At 37.6% G+C, this 26,694-nt stretch overlaps 1 protein-coding gene across 1 annotated transcript in view; it reads left to right on the forward strand.

The window, feature by feature from the left end:
• The window catches only part of spns2 (SPNS lysolipid transporter 2, sphingosine-1-phosphate), a 79,960-nt gene extending 59,762 nt beyond the window's left edge, over positions 1-20,198 (forward strand). The window contains exons 6-13 of the mRNA XM_067438807.1: positions 2,950-3,092; positions 3,971-4,123; positions 4,217-4,406; positions 7,527-7,592; positions 8,100-8,198; positions 11,812-11,975; positions 14,933-14,969; positions 17,370-20,198. Of these exons, the coding sequence (XP_067294908.1) occupies positions 2,950-3,092; positions 3,971-4,123; positions 4,217-4,406; positions 7,527-7,592; positions 8,100-8,198; positions 11,812-11,975; positions 14,933-14,969; positions 17,370-17,381 (864 nt within the window). The 3' untranslated portion in view covers positions 17,382-20,198. The remainder of the gene's footprint in view (positions 1-2,949; positions 3,093-3,970; positions 4,124-4,216; positions 4,407-7,526; positions 7,593-8,099; positions 8,199-11,811; positions 11,976-14,932; positions 14,970-17,369) is intronic.
• The last annotated feature ends 6,496 nt before the right edge of the window (positions 20,199-26,694 follow it).

Here is a 26,694-nt window from a genome sequence, read left to right on the forward strand (position 1 = left end):
CACTGCAAAGACCTCTTTTACGGCTGCTGGTTTTTCTAGTTACAGAGGGATAACAAGCCCAAATCCAGGCTTTAGCGAGACACTGCAGCTCTGTATCAAAAACACTGCAGTGCACACAGAGACACATTCAGTCCACCGAATCACAGTATAGTGCAGGAAACAACAGCATGTCAATGGGACGCAGTGATCCGTTTCACTCTCATGTGGTTCTTTATAAAGATTTATAATGCTGAACGCTATACAAAAAAAAAAAAAAAAAATTCACAAATTTGTATAAATGTGTGCGTGAGTGCATATTATATATATATATATATATATATATATATATATATATATATATATATATATATACACACACACACACACACACACACACAGGTGCTGGTCATATAATTAGAATATCATCAAAAAGTTCATTTATTTCACTAATTCCATTCAAAAAGTGAAACTTGAATATTATATTCATTCATTACACACAGACTGATATATTTCAAATGTTTATTTCTTTTAATTTTGTAAAATTATAACTGACAACTAAGGAAAATCACAAATTCAGTATCTCAGAATATTAGAATATTGTGAAAAGGTCCAATACTGAAGAAAACTGGTGCCACACTCTAATCAGCTAATTAACTCAAAACACCTGCAAAGGCCTTTAAACGGTCTCTCAGTCTAGTTCTGCAGGCTACACAATCATGGGAAAGACTGCTGACTTGACAGTCTTCCAAAAACGACCACTGGCACCTTGCACAATGAGGGCAAGACACAAAAAGTCACTGCAATAGGCTGGCTGTTCACAGAGCTATGTCCAAACACATTAATAGAGAGGTGAAGGGAAGGAAAATATGTGGTAGAAAGTGTACAAGCAGTAGGGATAACCGCACCCTCGAGAGGATTGTGGAACAAAACCCATTCAAAAATGTGGGCGAGATTCACAAACAGTGGACTGCAACTGGAGTCAATGCTTCAAGAACCACTACGCACAGATGTATGCAAGACATGGGTTTCAGCTGTCGCATTCCTTGTGTCAAGCCACTCTTGAACAACAGACAGCGTCAGAAGCGCCTCGTCTGGGCTAAAGACAAAAAGGACTGCTGAGTGGGCCAAAGTTATGTTCTCTGATGAAAGTAAATTTTGCATTTCCTTTGGAAATCAGTGTCCCAGAGTCTGGAGGAAGAGAGGATAGGCACACAATCCAAGTTGCTTGAGGTCCAGTGTAAAGTTTCCACAGTCAGTGATGTTTTGGGGTGCCATGTCATCTGCTGGTGTCGGTCCACTGTGTTTTCGGAGGTCCAAGGTCAATGTAGCCGTATACCAGGAAGTTTAAGAGCACTTCTTGCTTCCTGCTGCAGACCAACTTTATGGAGATTCAGATTTCATTTTCCAACAAGACTTGGCACCTGCACACAGTGCCAAAGCAACCAGTTGGTTTAAGGACCGTGGTATCCCTGTTCTTAATTGTCCAGCAAAATCGCCTGACCTTAACCCCATAGAAAATCTATGGGGTATTGTGAAGAGGAGGATGTGATATGCTAGACCCAACAATGCAGAAGAGCTGAAGGCCACTATCTGAACAACCTGGGCTCTCATAACACCTGAGCACTGCAACAGACTGATCGACTCCATGCCACGCCTCAACTAAATATAGAGTGCTGTACATGCTCATACTTTTCATGGTTATACTTTTCAGTTGGCCAAGATTTCTATAAATCCTTTCTTTGTATTGGTCTTAAGATACTGAATTTGGGTTTTTCCTTAGTTGTCAGTTATAATCATTAAAATTAAAAGAAATAAACATTTGAAATATATCAGTGTGTGTAATGAATGAATATAAAATACAAGTTTCACTTTTTGAATGGAATTAGTGAAATAAATCAACTTTTTGATGATATTCTAATTATATGACCAGCACCTCAAACTTGTATTTAGAGAATGTATCTTGAATTAAGTTATTTAGTATATACATGTAGTCACGTGGCTTGATAATTTTGTGAAAACCACTAAATGTTTTTTTGTTTGTTTGTTTTTTTACAAATTTAAAATTACGGTTTCATTCAACTTTTTTTTTTTTTTTTACCACAAAATAAGACAAAAATACTGATTAGGAACTTTAATCAGTTTGCTTTTTGAAAAATCAGAACTTTTTGTAGTGCAGATGACTAAATCTTTACAAGAACACACACGGCCATAAGACACCATTTTGAGTAGAGCTTTACTTTAATGTACTATAAATGATCTCCAGGAGGATTGCGTCTGACAGACAGAATTGCTTTGGCTTTCACAAGCGACGGAGGCGCTTGCGCTGCTTCCATGTGGGCGAGCGAACCAACAAACACATGCACACACACACATACACACACTGCTGTGCTGTAGCCATCAGGAAGGATGATAAAAGAGATAATAGCTCATGGCCTGGTGGACCACAGCTGCTCCCACACAAGTGAGAAAACTGAGAAAGAAAACGAGAGGATGGAATAAAGAAAAATCACCTAATGGAGTCCACTTCACACAGCAGTCTAGTACCCTGCCAGCACTACACACCCTTATGTGAATATAAATAAAACTCCTCTGTAAAACCATAAGCTAATCACAAAATACACAACACAACATTATGGACTCAACAAAATAACTTGCTAGACCAAACAGGATGTGAGACAGTTTCTTATTGTTCAGCCCACAAGATTTGTTTAACAGACAGACTCACAGTAATATGAGCAAAAATGTTTAGTCTAGTTAAAGTAAAGAGCACTGCACTAAAAGAAAAAAAAATCTACAAATTGTGTAAGAAGACATATCTGGTTCAAGATATATTAACTGAAAATGTCAAGTAATTTGCTTCTGAAGTACATTTCTATCGTTTTAAGTATGTTTAGATGTTGTTCTTGAAAACAAGTCATTAATACATGATACAAAACTCTGCAAAATGGCCTTTTTTCCTTCTGTCCCAAGGTTTCTCCAATGTTAGGGTTGATTGCTGGGTTCCTCATCATCATCTTTGTCCCTGAGCCGAAGAGAGGGAGTGCCGACCAAATCGCTGGACGTATAAAGACACGCACTTCCTGGCTCTGTGACATGAAAGCTCTTGCCAAAAAGTATGCCACTTGTTTATTCTTCTTTTCCTATCCATCACTCAAGATTTAAATGAACCAAATGTCAAGGATTGGGGCGTACCAGACGCAATCACTTAATCAACCAACGAGTCAAAAATTGGGGCCCTCGATGTCTATTTTTATAGTCCTGCCTTCACTTGAACATGGTGACAGTTTATTGGAGAAGCTGGCATAGAATTTCAATTGCCCATAGTTCAAGTAGTCTCTGCTTATCCTATGGTGTGACTATACTTAACTAAATTATAATTAGATTATATTCAATTATATTACATTCTATTCTTTACAATTTAATTGATTGTATTTTTAAACACCTTCCCATTTATGAAAAATGTACACAATGTCTGTCATCCATTACATTATCTAATTGTATAAATATTATATATTTAATATTTTTTAATGTATTTTTCACACCACTAGATCAACCATCGTTGTTGTTGTGACAACAAATGGATGTAGGCAATGGGCATATGATATGTCAACTACCCATATGACATTAGTTAACAATTTCACCAAGTAGGACATGTTTCTGGATCAACATATTTGTTGATCCTGGAACAACATTTCAATCAACCAATCAGATTTGAGGGATAGGTTGTTTTTTTGTTTTTTTTCTAAGTTTAGGAGTTTTTTTTTACAGCAGTGGTCAGGGGCTTCTGGGTTATGTTTAGGGGTAAAGAGATGGTTAGGACTATGTTTTTGGACAGGAATGCCTTCTATGGCAAAATTACAGCAACCATACAGTATACATTACGTCAGAAAGACATACAAAATAAAAAATAACAGTAAAACAGGAAATTGACAAAATTGTCTAAAAGCAAACTCAAGATTAATACATATTCATTCATTTTCTTTCTCCCTAGCCGTAGTTACGTATTTTCATCTCTGGCATCGGCCGCAGTGTCCTTTGCCACGGGGGCGTTTGGGATCTGGATCCCGCAGTACCTAGTCAGAGCTCAGGTGGTGCAGAAGACAGCAGTGAGCTGCACCAATCAACCCTGCAGCAGCAAAGACAGGTCAGAAAACACACACACACTCCACTTCAAACCGAACGGTCAAACACAAACGTTACACTTTTGACAACGACTATGTTTCCTTCTCATCTCCAGTTTGATATTTGGAGCCATCACCTGCGTGACGGGACTGTTGGGAGTGGTGATCGGCGCCGTGACCACGCGACTCTGCCGTCAAAAGACGGAACGTGCCGACCCGCTGGTGTGTGCGGTCAGCATGTTGGGCTCTGCCATCTTCATCTGCCTCATATTTGTTGTGGCCAAGAAAAGCATTGTGGGAGCATATGTAAGTAGCTCTACTTTGTTCAGTTTCAGCTTATTTCAAAAGTCTACACTGTAAAAAAAGGAATTGTTCATTAGTTATATTCAGTTTTTTAAATTTGTTTTCCAGTAAAACACACACACACACACGTTTGTTTGCGTGACATATGGGGACATTCCATAAGCCCAATGGTTTTTATACTGTACAAACCATATTTTCTATCCCCTTACACTGCCCCTACTCCTAAACCAACCCATCACAGGAAACATTCTGCATTTAAAAACTGTATGATTTATAAGCATTTTGAAAAGTGTGGACATCAATGTGCTCATATTTCACCCTCTCCGTGTACACCAAACCCCCCCCCCCACCCCCCCACCCCCCCCCCCCCCACACACACACACACGTATATGTATGCATGTGTGTATACTTGAAAAACAACTGATTAGACTAGAGTGAAATAGGCTAGAATATTACAATTATGGTGTAAACACTGAGATTCTCTCCTGAATTTCTTCTTAACACTGTGGCCTAATTATATATCTAGTACAACTCCCTTCTGACTCTCCTTGTATTACAATAAGTACTCTCAGTCAAAGTCTCAAATAAGGTCACATCTATTCAGAGTTCAATATAAGGCTTTAAACGATATAAAGTCTGTTGCATTCAGTGGATTTAACAGCCATAGTTGCTTGGCAAGGTTGTTAGGTCCAAACCCAACACTGAAAGAATAAGAGCAACAGGCACTGCATACTTATTTAACAGGCATGTAAAGCAGGAAAAGGGAGCAGTTTTCACAGTTACTGTTGAGAAACAATAGACTGTGGCATTTGTGAGTCACTAATTTAGAAAAGGTTATGCTGCATTAGAAGACAAATAAAAAAATTATACCAGGTCACATTCGTTCTTCCAGCAAAAAAAAACAATCAGGTCAGAACAAAATGTTGCACACTCCCTGGAGGGCCAAACTGGACTGGGAATCTCGTAAGTGTTTATGATGAGAAGTCTGATGAGAAAGTATTTTTAGGGACTGTTTGTCTTTCTTTTAGACAAAAGAACCTGGTACACTGTGATAATGCCATCTCTTTGGTGTTATGTTTGAGAAACTCTGAGCTTATTCAATGTTTGCCACCTTATCTTAACTATGAAAGGCTCACCAACTGTATCCTCAACTGACCTGGATTTGCACCCTCTTGTTCCTTTGTTACACGTCGTGATGACTTTAAAAAGGTCTAAGCAAACAGTCTGACCTGGGGTCTCATGGACCATACCAATCTTGGGTTGGATCTTGATCTATAAGACAAGAATAATAATTTATAATGTACCCTGCCATTCAAAAGAAGTGTTTTTTGTTTCTTGAGCACCAAATCAGCCTATTAGAATGATTTGTGAAGGATCGTGTGAAAATTCAGCTTTGACATCCCAGGAATACTTTTTGTTATTTAACATTCAAATGGAATATCACTTTATAGCAAATCGGAAAATGTGCAATTGAAAACGCGTGTTTATGTCAATCTTATTGAGAGTATATTTCAAATCCAGGGTATTTATGGAAATGAATGACACATGATTTAGACCACAGGCCCATCTTGTCAAACAGGTAACATTACAGTGGCAGCCAGATCCCAACTAAAGACATGAGCACCCCTTCAATCACCTGTCAAAAGGCTTCTGTAATTACACCCAAAAGGAGCATACGAAAAAACAAGGAGTCCAAAACTTTAAGGAGGGAAAATATTTGGAGTGAGAAAATTTGATAGTGACAGATGTGCAGTCTGAGAATGTGACAGTGCGCTGAAGCTCTGTCAGGGTCTGTTCCAGCAGGGACAGCTGCTGTCTCGTCAGCATGTTGGCTGATCACAATTCAGTCCTTAACCAGAGTCCTGCAGGGCTTTACAGTTTTAGCTTGTCTGTCCGTCACGCTGTCTGAATCTCAAGTCACTTCGGGACAGAGTTTCATGCATGTCCAAACACATACACGCTCTAATTTCATCACCTTCTATTCAGATATTCTCTCACACTGGTATATACATGAAAGATTCTAGACCCACAAACTAAAACCATTACCTCCATTTTACACCGAGGTCATCTCTTAGAGCCCAACATAAGACCCAGTCAAAGTCAGAATGGCCTCTTGAATGATCAAATTCCCTTGCAACCTACAGTTCTCCATGCAGTCCCGTCAGGTTTGACCCCAGCAGCTGCCGTCAGTCGTATTCTAGCCTCGAGTTGTGGAGAGACCATCTACATTTTGTCAAGTCACTAAGATTAGTGGAGATATTCGATGCTTGTGTCTCAGTCTGCCATAAGCACCTTGAAAATCCAGACCAGACACTGTGGGATATCAGTTCATTTATGTGGGAATGCTTGAATTAGTTCTCGTCCGATTGAACAAATCTGTTAAAATAACTTGTTAAACGTGACACGTTTTCAGCTGCCAGACATTTTGAGTTCCACTCTAGTTAATGCTAACCGCTTGTCTCTTTTTTACGGTTTGGAGCACAACATGGTTCTCCTCAAATCAAAAATTGCATACAACATAACCACAGCATAATGACATGTTTTCATATTCCACAACATTTATTGAGGTTTTTTGATTTAGTAGATGAGCAGGGTTAATGAGACGGGTCGGTCTTTGACCAACTTGTCTGTAAGCCCTGCTGTGTGCGTGTGTGTATGTATGTATGTATGTGTATGTGTATATGTATATATATATATATATATATATATATATATATATATATATATATATATATATATATATATATATATATATATATGTATGTATACACACACACACACACACACGTCCAATTGTCACTATTAACTAACTAATAATCATGACTTTTACCTCAATACACTACTAATTACTGCTTAGTAAGGTAGTTGTTATGTTTACGTAACAGTATCATATAGAATTAAGGGGTGTAGAATATGGTTATGCAGAATAAGGCATTAATTTGCGCTTGTACTAATAAACAGCCATTATCCTAGTAATATGCATGCTAATAAGCAACAAATTAATAGTTTGAATTGGACACATACATATATGGTAGAGTAACTTTTCATTTTAAAGAATGAATCAAATAAAAAAAAAAAGACCTTTTTTCTTCTAACCCCCTCCCCCCCTCTTTTTCTCCACAGATCTGCATTTTCATCGGAGAGACGCTGCTCTTTTTGAACTGGGCCATTACAGCGGACATTTTAATGGTTCGTATTGAAAGCCTGTATTTATCTGCCTGGCCGAGTGGAAACTTTAAAGCCTTTAACTGTAACAAAAGTGGTCATCTTCTCAGGCTGGTTTCTTATTTTGAATGGTAAGATGCATGACTACGAGGTTTGGCATAGCCTGGGTGGGGCCCAAGACAAAATTGCTGCCTTTGATTGCACTTAATGGAAACGACACTCATGGAAAATAAAACGGAATAACATTTTCAGTTTGGATGTTTTTGTGTGAAGGAAGAGTTAGAGAAACTCCGAGAGAGAAGCAGTAAACAGAGTGCATGTACGGTAGAGTGAAAGATTTAGCAAGAAAATCTATCATGAAGTTGAGTCAGCCAAGGTCTTACTGCATACTTAAACTCCAGTCAGCCTGGGTCAGTGTAAAGCGCTCTGACAGTGTCTGCTTAAGTGAGCACTCATGCTACTTTCGTTTTACTGTTTTGTTTTCATGTGATTCTCACCGCTGTTTTCCTGTCACCTCTTTTCTCTCTCCAGTATGTTGTCATACCGACCAGAAGAGCCACTGCTGTTGCCTTCCAGGGCTTCACCTCACATTTACTAGGGGATGCTGGGAGCCCGTACCTCATTGGCCTGGTAAGAATGTCTCACGCACAGGGTAGTGAACTTCATTGCTTACTGCTACAAGTATATACTGCTCAGTATTGAGTATTTGGTGTGTATTGACCGTGTGCAAATTATTGGTTGCTTTTGGAGGGTCTGACCAGGCTAGGTTTTAACCCTCTAAAGGAAGTCTAAACAAAAGCTTACAAGTGTATTTTTACATACATGCAAGCCTACAGCCTTTTTCAAACATTTCAAAACCCACAAAAGTCATGAAGAAGAAACAGCTTACTGACTCTCAAGCACTTGTGAAAGATACTGTACACAGGCTAACACTAGTAAGAAGAAGTCAGAAATGTTCAAAGCTGCACACAGCATGATGTGTGGCTCTTTTTCTTGAGTTCACAATAGCAGAATTAGACAAAAGCCCTCTGAAGGTTTCCCATTCCTCCTGATCTGCGTTTATTTCCAGTAATACCTTTCCTCGGGAGACATCCTGTTTGTATATATGCCAGTCACCAGCTCATTCATCTTACAAGTGTTCCCTTCGGTCTCTTAAACATTTGTGTGCAACAATAAGCTACACCGCTTTGTGCCGTGTGACATTTTGCTCTATGATTTTGTACGCTGACCTTGGCTCCATCTCCCTTTTCCGATTTCCACTCGTTCATGTTAACAAAACAAAGGCACACCAATCCCAGTGCAACATAAATTCATCATTCTTCTCAGCTCCGGATAAGGCACGCTGTGGTTCCTATACTTCCGACTCCTGTAGACATTCCTGGCATTCCGAACAGGAGTCACTGGAGTTGGTCCAAGCTAAATAGTAAGCCTTGTGCGTGCTTTTGACAGGTTCAGAGCCCCCTGTCATGTAGGGCTCAGGGTTCAGACCCATTGTTCACTTATTCCATTATCACTTTCAACCTCTTACAACAAAAGTCCATTTGCAATGTGTTTGCTCTTTATCTGTCTCACACATTTAAGCACACAGCAGGAGACTGTGTGGCTAATCTGCCAGTATCGTTTATACAATTTTTTTTTCTCTCTCCATCATATGGTATTTGAACCTAGCACATAATTGATTTAGTGACTTGACATAGAAAGTTCAAAGAACAGCATTTATTTGAAATAGAAATCATTCATAAAATTACGTCACTTTTGATTAATTTAATGCATCCTTGTTGTCTGGCTATTACCAAACCAAGCTCAATTTCAGTTTGAACATTGGTCTGGGGAGTCTGCTCTGTATTTTCTACTGCACAAGAGGCGTGATCAGCGAACATTATTCGAATGACTGTACGCAATTGGATAGTCCTTCAACCACTCAGACCACAAGAGGCGTGATCAACGAGCATTATTCGAATGACTGTACGCAATTGGATAGTCCTTCAACCAATCAGACCACAAGAGGCGTGATCAACGAGCATTATTCGAATGACTATACGCAATTGGATAGTCCTTCAACCAATCAGACCACAAGCGGCGTGATCAACGGACGACGAACTGTCATCATGTGAAACCCACCAATAGAGCGCCAGGTGGATAAGCCAGTCTGTGATTGGTTCCCGCAAAAGTGTAACAGAAGCAGAAATTAATGTACAGGTTTCCAGACTGAGTTACAGGGGGAAATCAAATTGCTGGCAGATTGGGCTGGGTTTGAAAAAATTCAAACAACCCCAAACTTTTGAATGGTTGTGTATATTTTATCAAGTTCACTTTGTATTGCACTATGTACTGGATAAAAGTTTCTTCTACATGAAAAAATATAAATGTAAATTCTAGAGGAAGTACCTCCATGATCTTTCTGTTGCTAGCACTGGAAGAATGCTATAATTTCACTCAAGTCACAGTGTTAGCAACCCAGCACATTCCCTCTGCTCAAAACGCCCTACCTGCGGACAGACAGCTGGCCGTGTGGTTATAATGCAGCCACATGTTTTGTGACGTTTCATGTATGCTTGCTTGGTTCACATGACTCAGTTGCTCTCTGGGAATACAACAATCGTCTCAGTTAATAAGATAGTGGGTACATTCTCCTCTAAGATAGTGGGTACATCTTCAGAGGAAGCATGTGGCCATTCTGCCCTGTCAAATCTAGCAATGTTGGACCGAGTCATCCATCAACAGTTACTTGACAATTTCACTCCGGAGGTCTGGCAAGCTAGTGTGATGGTGGCTGTGACGTGCTTAAAAAAAAAAAAATCTGCCAACTCTGAATTATAAAAAGAACAGTTTTCAGAGAAAAACCACAGGAACTTTGACACTGGGAAGTGACACTATAGTTTTTCCAGACATTATAAGAGTGCTGTTATTGGAGAAGTGACACCCAACAGCTTACTGAAGAAAGACTACTGGAAAGAGACTTAAGAACATGTGGCAGGCAGACAACAATATGTTTTAAAGTGAACAATATGTGCACCAGACCTGTGAATGAATAACATCTCCTAAATAACTGTTAATGCTTCATTTCACTCCAACTAAAAACATTAATAATAGGTGTGAGTGAAATCTTTATCCAGTGGGTGGTGTAATTATCTATAAAAATAGACTAGCCACAATCTACCATCTTTTTTGCACAAAAAAACCCCTCATTAATTACGCACCATAAATGTTTAACCTCAGCCCTATTTTTATCAGTAGAAATAGTTCAACATTAATGTTTGGCATCATAAAAGCTGAATGCAAAATATAATGGCATCATATACGCATACTATACATGAAGTGGGGTCTGAACACCCACGCACGCACGCACGCTTACTTAGCTATATAAATGGGGACATTCTATAGACCTATTGTTTTTATAGATAAAGATGTTTTTGTTAGATGTAACTGACTTCTGGGGACAAATTTGCCTCTAAAATAAGGTTAAGTAGGTAGGGTGCACACACACACACAGACCTCACTGTCAGCACCCACTCGTACCTTTTAGTGTCAGCATTCCTACCCGACCCATGAGACTCGCACTCTAGTGCTGATGCTAACAGACTAGCCGTGCTAAAGCTGCCAAAGCGAGTCAGATGGACTCTGAGGAGCCCTACTAAACATCATTTTAATGCTGCTGTCAGCTTCATCTTTTGCTTCATTTTGTAATAATATACTATGCTAGAACGGCTTGAACAAAGCATTTCATGGGTTTTGTCCTAAAGTTGAGTTTTGTCTATACTAAGCAACTATACTAGTTTTAGCAGATGTATCCATTTAAGAATGATTTTCCAGGAAAATGGAACAAAAATGATTGACTCATCCTGCACACTATATTTGTACAATTTTTAGGAAGCATGTTGGGTCGTTTTTAACATTAGTTGCTTACTATTGACCGAGTGAATCTTAAGGTTAGAAACAGCATAACATTTAATCAGATTATGATAAATTGAAACAAACAAAATACCTTCTTAACTGAATCAATAGTTAAATTAATGGTAATTGTATTTTTGTAGATTTATTCACTTACTATTGAACCGATACCAATAGATTAAGGAAAATTAACAAGGAATAAACGTTCACCAGTAACTAATTGACACAGCACAGCTCTTGAAGACAATATTAGGAAGTTAATTATTGCATTAATGTCGCTGATGGCTCACAGCAGACTTTTCCTTTGTTTGCTAATGAGTTCTCTTTTGTTTGTGTCTCTGTGTTCCTGCAGATATCAGACTCACTGCAGCAGAGCTACGCTACATCAGCGTTATGGCAGTTCCTGAGTTTGGGATATGCCCTCATGCTCTGCCCCTTTGTCATCGTTCTGGGGGGGATGTTCTTCCTCGCCACCGCCCTTTTCTTCCTCGATGATCGTGACAAAGCGGAGAAACAGTGAGTGCCTAAGCCTTCACTCATAACCTTGATAGCTAACAGTAATCCAGTCTAATCTAAAGTCATTGTTCTAGTGTAATCGAGTTGCTTCCGTTTCAAGGGTCCACACTTTACATTCCTAAATGGGGCTATCATTTCTCATTTCCTCCACTGACAATGACAATCAGGTTGCCATGGTGATTTTGGTAGCCTTGGCCATTTCTGTGTAGCTGGTGAATAGCCTCAGGTGGATAGGTAATCCGTGAGGATGAACGAGATGAATAGATGGACATAGATTTAGATGTATTCTCAAACAAAGACACTGCATAAGTGATCTGCCAAGGGGGAAATGACATCATATGCGTTACAGATGACCTGTAGTAGATCAAGTGCTCCCTCAAATCAATTACTGTTATTTCAGTACACTAGCAAGTTTATGAATATAGCATTTACAGAAAGTGTTTGCAAGACTTTGTCCAGTTAAAACAATCATGGCGACATGGGTGTGTGTGTGTGTGGGGGGGGATTAAATGTCAAATAAACCACAGTGTTGTCTTCTGCTATTCAAGCTACCCAGACATGTCATTTCATTTTAAAACGTCAAACTAAGCCATTATGAGATACCATGTTTATAGTATATACAGTATATGCCCTATATATGTATATTTACATATAGACATTTTAAAATAGATCTTTATTTAAAACATATGCTGCTTTGGTTATAAAAGAGTCTCATTCCCTTAAAAGGCAAAGGCAAACACGATACCCAAACTTTGCGACTCACTTTCCTTTTTGCGGCAGTCTTTTATCAAGTGGATTTCCTGTGTGTGTTGCCACTCAAAAATGACTTCCTTCCTGTCTGCTTGGGGACATTTTTAGGCAGGGTGGTATGTTGGATTAATGCGGAAGATCTTCCCACGATAGGTCTTAGCGACGGCCCAGGAGGTTGACTTTTCTTCTTGTCTCGCCATTTATTACAACAGACAGATTAATCATTATAGTCATTTTTCACTAGGAGCTACTCAACAAGATTATTTAAATGTTCTTTTTCCTGCTATATATCATATTAAGCAGTGGAATACAAATAGTGCACTTGACACCACAGATACAGGTCTTGGATAAATCAATCTTACCAATGAATAAATCTCAACAAAAAAGCTGTTTAAAAGTGTAGAGTCAAACAGAATAATATACAACTGACTTTTTCCAAGTAGATTTCCCTGAACAATTCCCACTTCTACTATTGGTCAGAAAAACAGATAGCCCTGCTGAAACCAAACGTCACTTCAGATGTAAAAGAAATGACAAAACACTTCACTTTTAATTTTAGAATATGAAAATAAAAGGTCACTTTTAAGTTTAAAATAAATGTGACAAAAATACTTCACTTTTAAGTTTAGAAAAAATATATGTTATTTTTTTTTATTTTTTTTACTAAACTTAAAAGTGAAGTATTTTTGTAACATTTATTTTAAATTTAAAAGTGACGTTTTATTTTCATATTCTAATTTTAACAAGTGAAGGTGTATTCTTAAAGACATTGAAAGTAGTTGACTCCCACAGTTGGTTGTAGATTATACAGGAGTTTTACCACACCATTGGATTTATGTTGTCAACACGGTTTAAAATAGGTACTGAATTGCAGCTATATATGCCATGTAATGATCTGAAATATTATGCATGCCAATTTGCCAAAAGCAGTCATCTACAGATTAAAGTGGTTATGTTTGTGGATAAACTATAAGCTTATATCCAGGCATCATGAGCATGTGCATTTATACATTAAATATTTCCAACCATTACTCTTACATAACATCCTTTTCACAGTTTTTCATAAGCATTGCATCATCACGAGGTTTAATCGAGTCTAAAAATAGCATTGTAACTGTGCTGTTTCAGGCCCGGTAGTTCTTTATTCACAAATATCTTGTTACGTGAATGTAGCACATTCATTTTTCTTCCTCTATTTATAGACGCAACATGCAAAATGAAAGGCATTCACTGGAGCAGAAGAATATATATTGAGCTTGAAGAGTACTTTATTTCTAGGTTGTTAGCTGTTTTGGGCCTAGAGGGAGCCATTTATAGTGCAGGGAAAACACAGTGCACATAGGCAGTCACGCAAAACACACACACACACACACACACACACACACACACACACACACACACGTCTCATATCCTTTTCTGCCTGGCATCAGTTGGCATTGTGTCCATGGGGACGTACTGAATATATAAGCATCCCTGAACTGTGTGTTAAGCAGTCTGTAGGGAAGGCAATCACACTGCCATGAAGTGTCCCCATTGATATTTCCAATAAAGTAAGTGAAATTATTAGCAAGATTAGGATATCTCATAATAGGGCCAAGAAAAAAGTCAAAAAGCTGAGATGCGTTTCTTGCTTTAAGAATCCCTTTTCGTCACTTAATGTTTCATAAATTTTGTATAATTAAATATTTCAGATTTTGTTTTATGTACATATACATTCACTCTGACAACACTACACAATACATAAAAGGATTAGGTGACCCAAAAATGAAATAATTGTCATCATTTACATACCCTCATTCCAAACCCGTAAGACTTTTGTTCATCTTTGGAACACTAAATAAAGATATTTTTAATAAAATCTGAGAGATTTCTGTCCCTCCATTAACAGCCTACGCAACTACCACTTTGACGTTTCAAAAAGTTCATAAAGACATTGTAAAACTATTCCATATGAATTACGCGGTTTTCATTAAAATATCTTCTTTGTGTTTAAAACATGAAAAGTCTTATGGGTTTGGAACTTGTAATTTGTAAATGACGACAGAATCTTCTTTTTTGGGTGAACTAACCCTTTGAGGACAGCCCAGTTTAAAAACCCTGCATTAAGAGATTCTGCTCATGTGAGTGCACATTTATGAAAAGCATTGTACAATGTCTACAAAATTTTTCCCTCATTATTGTTTCATTTTTCCCCTTTAATTTTCCAGAGTAAACCAGCTTTCCCGGCCGCCGTCCACAGTTAAGGTAAGACTTCAAATTCCTGCAAGTCTCAAACAAAGGCCTCCAGGTTACACAACTCTTATCCTGTTGACCTTTTTAAATACAGAATACAATGGTCCAAGCTTATTTATCAGAAGGCATTCAGGAATGTAAGAGGAGAAATAACAACTTTGTTTTACCCATTAAAGTAGTTGAGAATAGAATAGAATAGAATAGAATAGAATAGAATAGAATAGAATAGAATAGAATAGAATAGAATAGAATAGAATAGAATAGAATAGAATAGGTGACCAGGTTATTTCACCAGTTAATAATCTCAAATCTGGCTCCTCTTCAAGTCTCTGATCCTGCCCCCTTCCCCTCTTTCTCTTATCAGCCTCTCACACTCACTGTTACGAGCCTATTTTTATAATTACCATGACTTGGTATGCCCTAAAAGAACGGCAAAGCATCAAAAGAAAGAGAATAAAAACAACATTGGGAAAAAAAGGGTTCAATGGTTGCCAGTTTTTTTAGGTGGAGGACAATGTGCGTGGGAGCATCACACTAAAAATAACGAGTATCCCAAATATTCGATTAAGAGGGCAGATTGTGACTGTTAAATGTGGGCATGTATTTTTGTTCTGCAGACAGGCTGTCCCAAGCTAGCTGTCCTACTGTTCTACTGTACCATCTACTTTCTAATTAGCGAAACTACCGCTCTTTATTAGGTTAACAGCCTCAACTGGCTGCAGCTTAAAGGTGCCCTAGAATGATTTGAAACAATATTTTAAATTGTTCTCTGATATCTAAATAGAGGGTATGAGGCTTATTTAAAGCTACACTATGTAAATGTTTTAGTTTATTGTTAGCTAAAAACACTTAGTTCTTTCAAAAATATATGTGCTCATTAATGTATATTTACTTCTTTCAAGTAATAAAGTACTTTCATAAGTTTATAATATGCCATTGAAAATACATACGGGTGAGGGGTTCGAATGCAAGTCGCAAAGTTGCCCCTCCATCTTAAAAGTACATTAGCCAAAGAGGGACATACCCGTAAATTCAAGCTTCGTTTTTTACATTTTAACACTCGATGGCAGTCATGAAAGAGGTCGAACTGGAAGCCATGTTAATCTTGGACTAAATCGGCCACCGAAGGAGTTAAAACGAAATTGGAATTGAGAGGAACAGAAACTATTATTCACTGGATTGTCATATACCTTTACACCGCTAGATGGGGGAGAATATCACACAGTGTAGCTTTAAGGTAAAAAATTGTCCAGATATGGTATTACAGGTCCATTTACAATCCTAGAAATTGTCCCTTGGATGTAATGCTCTGTTTTTGCCTTATTTGGAAGGGTCGTCAATATTAATGCAGAGTTCTGCTCTTATTGGCTGTTTCATTGGCTCAATGACAGCTAACACATGTTACGTTACACCATCCGTCATGGCAATGATTTGACAATGATAGCTTTTTGAAATATTTTGAAATGAAATATTTACCCGGAACTTAATTTAGACCCTGGTACCTGCGGTCGAAAAAACACAGAGTATCACCCCAAAGCTCCTAGTTCCTGAGGAAAGTTCCTGCGGTGGAAACGCGGCTTATGTTGTATCGTCTTCTTGTTGTACTGACTACTCAATAAAAATAATTGTTCACAAAAAAAAAGATCACTATTGTAACATTAGCCTTGATAAAGATCTTAGAAGCCCTAAACCAATGCAATGAGAAAACAGCAGAGATTGTGTACAGTAGCCTACTGTTTAAAAGTCTGAATGCTAACCAAGACTAAATATTTTGATGAAATAAAGTAAAAACTGTAATATTGTGAAATATAATTTAAACTAGTTATTTTAATTTTAATGTATTTTAAAATAAAAAAACCCGTTTTAAAAGACCAAATCCAGCATTAGTCCATAATTACTGAAAGTTCACTGTCTATGAGTGTGTGTTATCAGCTGCTAGGCCAGATTATTTGTGGCATAATGACAAATCCTGAACAAGACCCAGGATGCTCTCTCTGTAAACGTCACTGACGTGATTATCTGAGCATAATACCCCAGTATTAGTTACGTTGCATCAGCCAAATATAATCTTAGAGTTCTGTTGTTCTCTGCATTTCCTAACGCTGCCATAATAAATTGAGAGTGAATAAAATAACTGTCAAGTTTGTGACGGACACATATTGTGATGTCAGTGGGGCAGCTGTGGGAAGCTTGCAGAGCTGGGAAGAAGCTCTGGTTTTAGTGTGTGTGGGGGTTGGTTTACCTCACCAGTAGCACCAGACAGATGGCTCATTGGCTGCTGGGTTATAATAATTAAAATGAAACATCATGTGGGGAAGCCAGAGACTAGCATGTTATTGCTCCAAATTTTAGTCAACAACTACAAACAGCCAGAGACTGACACTGACACCTCTTTGTTTTTCATTCCCTCAGGTTACCAAATGAGAAGGGGCTGCTGCAATGAAGAAAAAGTGGAATGAAAATATGGGCTGGTGGAGGGGGGGAAAAAAACGAAGGAATAAAACTTGCAGCTAACTCGCTATACGCACACTCAGCATACTCTCAGATCACCGCTATCATCGTCATCTCTGCTTTTTCGTTCCATTCTGAATCCAGGAACCCTCTCAGCCAATCAGCAGCTGGTGTGCAGCTATTAATGATGTATATAAAGAGCAATGTGGGCTCCGGTGGGTGTTTAAAAGAGGGTGCCCAGCGCGCTCAGTGCCATACTACTGAACACAGCACGGACACATGCTCCCGTCCTGTCACGCTGCCTGTCGATCTGCACCAAGTGCCATAACATCACATTCCTAATGCGGACCAGTACCAATGATGCTCAACGCCAACAGGGGCTCACCAATACGCCAAGCTCCCCCGAAAAATCAATAAGTACAGAATGAATTCTCGCATCCCATCAACTACCCAATAAAAACTACATGGTGAGTCCTGCCTTAAGAAATCTGGCAGAGGCACAGGTCTGGTCCCCGGTCACTTTTCTTTTATAAAGATTATTTTCCTTAAATGTATTTTCCGTTCTTTTTCTTAGCACTTACCATTTTAAATGCAGTGCCAGTGACTTCATGCAACCACGCATGACACCTTTGAAATCGATCATTATCTTTTCTCTTCTTACTCTGACTGTGTGTTTTTACAAATGAAACTGGAGGGACTTCATAAACTATAGCCGAAAGGGACACTGGATTGTAAATATTATCTTTTTATAATGAAGAAACAACATGTAAATGCTTTCATACTGAACTTTACTGGACCGTCAGCCAGGATAAAAAGTGCATAGTATACCCAAGAAGGGAGTAGAAATGTTAAAAAATGTTGAACAAAGCCAAGGTTATCGTCACTTATCTAGTGATTTTCAGTGCGGAATTCCGTCCGCAGTGCCGGGTTACCCACCCCGACAGGAAAACCTTCATTTTTACTGCGGATAAGATTCACAAGCTCAGTCTATAAGAATGAAAGTCTTTGTATGTTGGCTTACCTCGCTCATTTGGTTTTACATATCCCTTTACTGGAAAAGAAGAGAGAGAAAGGATGATAGTGTATCGCAGCCAAGTTAATTATCCACCATTGCAATCCATCCGTTTTCAAAAAGGGAGAAATCGAACTCTTAGGTTAAGCCAAGTCTGGATTCTTTTTGTGTGTGAGTGTGTGTGTATTTTGTAAATTTAGTGAAAATTTCTTTTAGCAGAGATTTGAATATGTTGCATATACTAAGAGAAGCACGTTGCTTTCCACTGAGTAATCTTGGATATGAAGGCGTATAACTGTAGAAAGTGTCAGTTTTCGCTGTTATTGGCCTGTGTGTTTTTGCTTCAGAATAGTTTGTAATATATGCAATTTAAAAGATTTCATCATTAACGAACATGAAAGCTTTGACAGTGGCAATAATTTGTATAGTCTCATATTTAGCAAGATTTTCTCAGCACACACACAAACCACTGTCACTTTTCTTGAACCTGGTGTTACCAAATCTGTCTGCGTCTGAAGCCGTTCAAATGTAAATCTGTTCTCATAGAGAAGCTGATGCTTTTTCAAAACTTGAAAAAAGCACCTTGCCTATAGATTGAAGTGGGTAAAAAAGCTAATCTGTTTTTTGAAGGTCTGACTTAACACGTCATGTGAAATTACCGTCCCTGTTTGCCAGTCATATCCTCTTAGCTTTCATCATGCCAGGTGAAAAGCCTTTGAATGTGATTCTGTCCAATCCAATGTGTTTACACATGCAAATTTATCTTAATGAAACTTTTGTATTATTATTATTATTGTTATTATTCTTTTACAGATGTCATTTCCTTTCTTTTTACAAATATGAGTTTTATATATATATATATATATACACAAACACTATAAAGATAAACTATTATGCAGCAATTTTAATATATTTTAAACTGCTTTAATGCAATGTATTTATTATTATGTTCTTGTTTTGTTTATTTGTTACCCTTGCTGATAAGATGGTATAAGGGGAAAATAATGTCATAGATATTGTGTACAGTTTTGTTTCTGTTTATTTTTCTTTGAAAAGGCCTCCTCATCACCATTTGAAGAATCTCTCAGTTGTTCATCTCAGAGAACTGTGTTTTCACAGGAGCCAATTATTTTACTGGTTCACACAAACACACAGCATGATTTACACTTATACAAAAGTACATGTATTGTGTACCAACATGTTTGTTAGACCAATGAACTGATAATTGATTTATTTTGCACAAGCAACTGGGTGTGTGAATAATGTGCTGATCAGGGGGTTCCCTCTTACTGTCTAATCCAATAGTTTTACACTGGCATTTTGTAAGTGCTAGCTTTGAGGGATTATTACCCATTCACTGCCTGGCTACTAGCTTTTCAAATTTATTTTACATGCTGATTATATGACTTTTGTTTATTTGTTTTTGAAAGGCAGCGCTCACGATGATCTAGATCGGATGAATGACTGGCTTAATATTTGTAAGGCCTCATTTATTTTAAATGACAAAACCCGATGCTAATGAGCAGTTTTATGAGATCATTTTAATTGCTGAATCGTGAGAATTGAGCATTTCAGATTGGACATTTTCTTGTCATACAAGAATTCTGTAAAATTTAACCTATTTCTGATGTCAAGCAGAAATTAAAAGGTGATTTTATTTTTTAGAACAAGTGTGATTATAAAGAAGAAAAGTATCTAGGACGTTTACTGTGATGCTCCCACAGGGATATACACCTTATATGTAACTGATCAAAATAAACTTATTTAATCAAAACAGAGCAATATGTTGTATTTATTTATTTTGACATTCGATTTAAGTGACTTGATATCATTTGAATGATATCAATGATTTGGTTTTTTGGAAAGAAATTAATTCTATTATCATTTATTCAGCAAGAATACATTGAATTTATCAAAAAGAGAGAGTAAACACATTTGTATTGTGATTAAACGCTTTATTTTTACTTAATCAAAAAATTATTAAGCATCCTGTAGTAAAAAAAGATGTATCATGGTTTTTCGTAAAAATACAACTGTTTAAACGTTGATAATAGTAAGAGAAATTTCTTGAGCAGCAAATCAGCATATAAGAATGATTTCTGAAAGATCATGTGACACTGAAGACTGGAGAAATTATGCTAAAAAATTCAGTTTTGCCATCAAACAGATAAATGACATTATACATTATATTAAAGCTGCACTATGTAACTTTTCCATCCGCTAGTTTGATGACAGCTTTGAGCTCAGAATCTTGGGACATGTGGTCTTCACCTCACAGCTGGTGGAAAAGAATCGGGATAGGATTCGGGCAGAAATCATGTTCATGGATTCGATTATTAACGTTACTGTAGTATGAAGCAGAGCAGGACCGAGTGTTGAAGGAGCGGAGAGTGATTAATACGCAACACACGGCTTGCATTTCTTTATACATTTAAGTCCTTTTAAAATGATGTTATGACGTTACTCTGTGCGTTCGCTCAGTGGCTGCGGTGACACTTGTTGCACACTGCTAAGAGTAAAGCGTTTCTGCCAAATAAACCGTAAACCGAGGGTAACACAGATATGATGCAATTGACAGGCGACTCCCTCAGATGTTCCTGCTCCTTGGCTAAAATAGCAATTTTCTCACAATTTACAAATAGTTGGAAACATTTGGGATATTGTAAGAACTCAACTGAACAAAATATATAACACAGGCCTGGTGGTTTTTGGATATTTGACTGCAAAAATACTACATAGTGCACCTTTAACCCTTTCACACATAGAAGGTCACGACAGTGGACAGCTATTCAAAAAGCTCTTGTGTGTGCATGGGTTTTGACTGTGTATGTGTACATCAACCTCTAGAGTGGACACTGGTGCATCATCCAAGACGCAAGCCATTATAAGGTGAACTTTTTCCTTCTCCATACCAAGATGGCCAACAGTCAGTCAGAAATGCCAAGTTGCTTCGAAATGTCAATCCATACCTTTAAAATTGTAGATTAGGAGAAAATTCTGATTAATCATCTGTCAACTAAATTGGACAAGCTAAATTTCAGCTACAGTTCATACTATTACTGTGACAGTTGTTCTTGATAATATTTGTTCTGCAGTAATTTTTCTTTGGCTGTAAATAAGTGTATTTGTGTTATTAGAATGCCATTTGTGGTTACATTAAATTCATTACATTTTACATCAAAAAGCAATCTGATACTATTATAAATGTGCTCTAATGTCAGAGAGCCCCATTAGCACATACCTGGGGGGACAGAAAGGAGACTTTCACTGCTCAGGAGCAGGAAGCCCTCTCTCTTCCTCCTTTTCAGCGGTAGGAGGGGCTCAGCAAAAGGTTTCATTTTCATCGGGCAGTGTAAGACTCAGCCCGGATTTGGGGGACTGGATGAAGTCCAGCATTGTTTAGAGAGGCACACTGCACCTCTGTTGCCCGGCAACAGTTTCTGTGACACCACAGAAGAAGAATGTAGATGGAGAAGGTCACCAGTGTGTTGACAAGACATGAAACACCTACATAGCCAGTGAGTGAAAATATAAGGAAATGTGCCTAGCAACAGCCATCACATTCATCCATATTACAGATGAAAAAAAAATATTTGCTCATGGTGTGACCCAAACTGCATATGAAAGCAAATCGAGAAAGTTCACAAATATATGCAACCATGGCCACAGCTGAGTACAGAATTACCTCATAACCTAAAACAGTGGTTCTCAATGGGGTGCACAGGTACTGGCAGGGGTGGGTGGGGGTGGGGGGGGGGGGGAATTGAGTTCACAGGAGATCAGCAGAAAATAAAAGGAAACAGCCGTTGCACCTCTTTAGCAGATGAAATGACAAACTGCTGTGCTGAGAGCCCCTCTGAAGATCTAAAGCTTAAGAACCACTGCCCTAAAAATGTATGACGCGATTCCAGTAGACCCTAACTCGGTCACAAAAAAAGCACAAAGAACAGAATACCCATAATTGACAAATATCTCTAAAGAGTCAGTCGATAATGATGAGGTGTTTTCCTTTAGTTAAACGCAGATCTGATTGTCTCAAATGCCCCAAAACTGCTTCCTTTGGCCGAGTTCAATCAGAAATATTGATCACAAGAGCTTTTCTAATCACAAGTGACCCCATCTAACCTTTGACAGGCAGGTCCTTATCTAGTTTAAAGGTAACATCTCATTGTTTGACTAGTTTACAGTCTTACCATTCAATTTCAGTTATACACGCTGAAGATGATCTGTCTTACAGACAACCATTTCAATATTTACATTTGTAAGAACATTACAATTCTAATTAAAGGGGTGATGAATTGAGAAATCAACTTTTCATTGAGCTATTGATATATAAAAGGTCATGGTAATATAAGAATATCCTGCAAGTTTCAGAGCTGAAAACTTAATTGTTAGTCAAAGAAAAGCTTTTATAGACACCAGGACTAGAACACGATCGTGTTTGCATCTTGACGTCATCTAGTGGTGAGACACCGCCTCTACAGAATAATAAGCACGTCTAATTCAGTAGCCCCGCCCACCGACTCATAGAGTTGTTCCGATGGCGCAAGCCAGCAGCAATAAACATGCCAAAGAAGATAGCAAAATATTGCACTATTCCTGGTTGTGGAAGAACACAGTCGCTGCATAAGCTTCCTTCGGATGATAATATTAGGAATGTGTGATACTTCATTTATTTTTAATCACGTGGTGAAGACATGTATGCGTGTTCGCTTCATTTCACAGCGGAAACGTTTGTAAACAAGTCTCAGGTCGATAAAGTAAAAAAAGGTTTAGGGGTAGGGGCAGTGTAAGGGGATAGAAAATACGGTTTGTACAGTATAAAAACCATTTTGCCTATGGAATGTCCCCATATGTCACAAAAACAAACGTGTGTGTGTGTGTGTGTGTGTGCGCGCATTTGTGTGTGTGTGTGGTTCACGCTTATATCCACTGATTGGGCGGGCCAAGTAATACAAAAATAATATTTCAATCAATCATGAGTGGATGAGAAATAAATCATTGTGTTTGTTTGATAAAGACGTTTACGAGCCCTTTGATCAAGAGAATCATTCCGGTTGCAACTTTCAAAACAATCCCTCCGTCATGTGAACTGAACTAACAGGGGAGCTTAAGCTCATTAAATATGCAAATCTTCTCCAATCCTAGCTGTGGGCGTTTACTTCCAAGTCTCCAGTGGGTCACGCCCATCAAAACCCAGCGTTCAGGAGAGAGTCTCCAAACCAGTGTAGAAAATAGCCTATTACTTATTAGTTATGATGTTTTTGAATGTAAAAACCACACAGACGTCATTAGTTTACCTCAGACCACAGTATAAAAAAAATTAAAAATGCCAGTTGACACCTCTAAACAGGATTTTGAAATTAACAGAATAAATTTTACATTTCAAGGATTTAACTTAAATCAGAACAAACTGGCATTCGATATTTATATCTGGATTAAATTAAAATCAACAAACTCTATTGAAGTGAAGACCTTTTCTCACTGGACATTAAACTTGGATAAACTGACAGAAATGCCAAGCAAACCAAACCTAATTCTGGCATGACACCATGAGAAAACACTGTCAAAGTCAACAGAGCAGTGGAGATCTGACAGGAAACTCTAGGGTGTAGACAGGATATAATGGTTCCTTATACTCAGCAGGAAAATCAATGTGGTGATTTCTTTTCCATGGAACTGTTAAAACACTCTGTGAGCCAAAGAAACAAACAATAAAAACAAGGGTAATTCATGGGCATTTGTAAGCTTAAGCAAATACTTGCTGAAGCTCAAGTTAATTTTTTGCTTAGAAATTTTGACATGTCACTTTATAGCCATTTTGACAGTTAGATACATGATAGTTCATCCAATAAAGAAAATTATGTCATTCCAAACCTGTATGACTTCTGTGCAACACAAAAGATTTTGTAGGCAATAAACTGACATAACTTTAAAATACAATATCTCTGTTTGCATTGAACGTTCAGCGCTGTAACTTTGCAGATACTGTTTATGCTCAAGAAGCAACATTACACACTAACTAAAGTTTAAAAAGTGATATCGCATGCACCCACCCCTTTAATGGACATCCTGATTTTGCCAAGGTTGACACGTTCCTGGGTCAGCATAATTTGTTGACCTTGCATGGATCAATCAGAAGGAAATGATGGGTGAATAACACCGATGCAGAAGCGCAGGAGTGGTAAGTACTCAAGTAAAAATACTTTGATACTTTACTTAAGTATTTTTTTCGGGGATCTGTACTTTACTTGAGTATATTTTATTTGCATCTACTTTTACTCTTACTCCACTACAATATTAAAGGCAAAGTGTACTTTTTACTCCAATACATTTCCCCATGCCCGCTCCAAGTATTAAGTATTTATTACACTTGATTTCCAAACCGGTCTGGTCGGTCATGGATGATCCAGTCGGGTATAGACTTGGAAAAGCTGACAAGTCAGGTTTGCCACACTAACTTTAGCTCAGTGTTTCCCCAACTTTTTTATTTTGCGGCACACTATTTACTATGAAAACATCGGTAACATTTTACAATACAGGTGCACTATTATAATTCATGCCTAACTAATGCACAGATAACCATGAGTTAATGTATTACTAATGAAGAACTAAACCATTTATTAATGATTACTGCATCAGCAACTAATGAACATTCTATATGATTAATAGATTAAGTAATATATGAATTGCTATTAATTAAATGACATCATTAATTCCCTAATAACATATTACATTAACTAATAATGTAAATTCATGTATTCAAAGCCATGCATTCCAACTCTCAGTTGTCTGTTTAATTAATCATTAATCATAACAATTGGCAAAATTATATCATAACTTTTTTGTTGAGGCACATGACTATTAACTAATTGTTACGTAATATGTCATTGTGGTTATGGCTTTTGAATTAATTTTGAATTAGTTAATAGTATCTTGCTCCTCATCTGTTTTATGGAGCTAATGTTATGGAACATGTCTATTTTAAGTTTAACCCCTATACTGCGTTAAGGTGCTTCATTGTCTCCTATTAATTGCAAATCTAACAAATTCTTATTTGCAGTATCTAATCTTATCATTTGTTCAATTAAAGCATTGCATATCAGTCCCAAAAGATTTTATCTGCTTATTGATATTTACAGTTAATTTGAATATTTACTTTTTACTTTCGGTACTTGAGTACCTTTTAAATCTGATACTTTTGTACTTTTACTCAAGTGATGTTTGAATGGAGGACTTTCTACTTTTACTGGAGTATTTTTTTATGTAGGTATATATACTTTCACTCGAGTATAACTTTTGAGTACTTTTACCACCTCTGCAGAAGCGCCTAACCCTGGTTGTAAGCCTAACTAGACATAAACTGTAAACTTGTCCTTCAAATCTGATTGGTTGATTAAAATGTTGTTCCAGGATCAATACAGATGTTGTTCAAGGAACATGTTGCATTTGGTGCTCTGATATCCCTTTATAGTAGTGCTGGGCAATCGATTAATCACAATTAATCACATCCAAAATAAAAATAAAAAATATGTGTGTGATGTTACGGAAGCACCCTTGGAGACAAAGAAATGCAGTGTAAGGGTGATTCATTGACAACACTCAAACTGCGAAGATGCAATCAGTTAAGTTGGCAGAGCTTTGGAATCTTTGAATGCGAGGGAAGGATGGTCTATCCAATCTTCGGGAACTTACAGACTTTGGAGAGCGTGGATAAGTGATATGCACACTCGTTGAACCTCTATGAAGCGGAGATACTCAGGGAAACACACAGGAGGCTTGGAGAAGGAGATTCGCTGGAGGGAAACTCAGGAAACACACTGGAGGTAATCGCTGGAGGTCGTCTGGGGTGAAAGGCAAGCGTCACTTCACACAAACAAGACCAGACAAATGACGGAGGTGAGGTGTGTGTACACTATAATGCAAAAATTTCTTAAACATATACATGAAGGAGTGTATTTATATATGCAATATATATATATATATATATATATATATATATATATATATATATATATATATATATTTTTTAAATCTACTCTGGATGTCTTTAAAATGGGGTCTCAAATTCGATTGGCAGGTTAAAGAACAGAGCTAAATAAATGAAATGATAATAATAAGTTTATGCTGATACACCCCGGCCATGTGACACCTGAATGAATTGAACACCCAAGAGCATCTATCACATTTAATGACTTGCATAAATAATATATGATGTGAATACTTGAGGTATGAGGTTATGTAGATGATTGAAAATTGAACACTGGAAATAAA

This window comes from Pseudorasbora parva, chromosome 3 (assembly GCF_024679245.1).
Source record: "Pseudorasbora parva isolate DD20220531a chromosome 3, ASM2467924v1, whole genome shotgun sequence".
Lineage (NCBI taxonomy): Eukaryota > Metazoa > Chordata > Actinopteri > Cypriniformes > Gobionidae > Pseudorasbora > Pseudorasbora parva.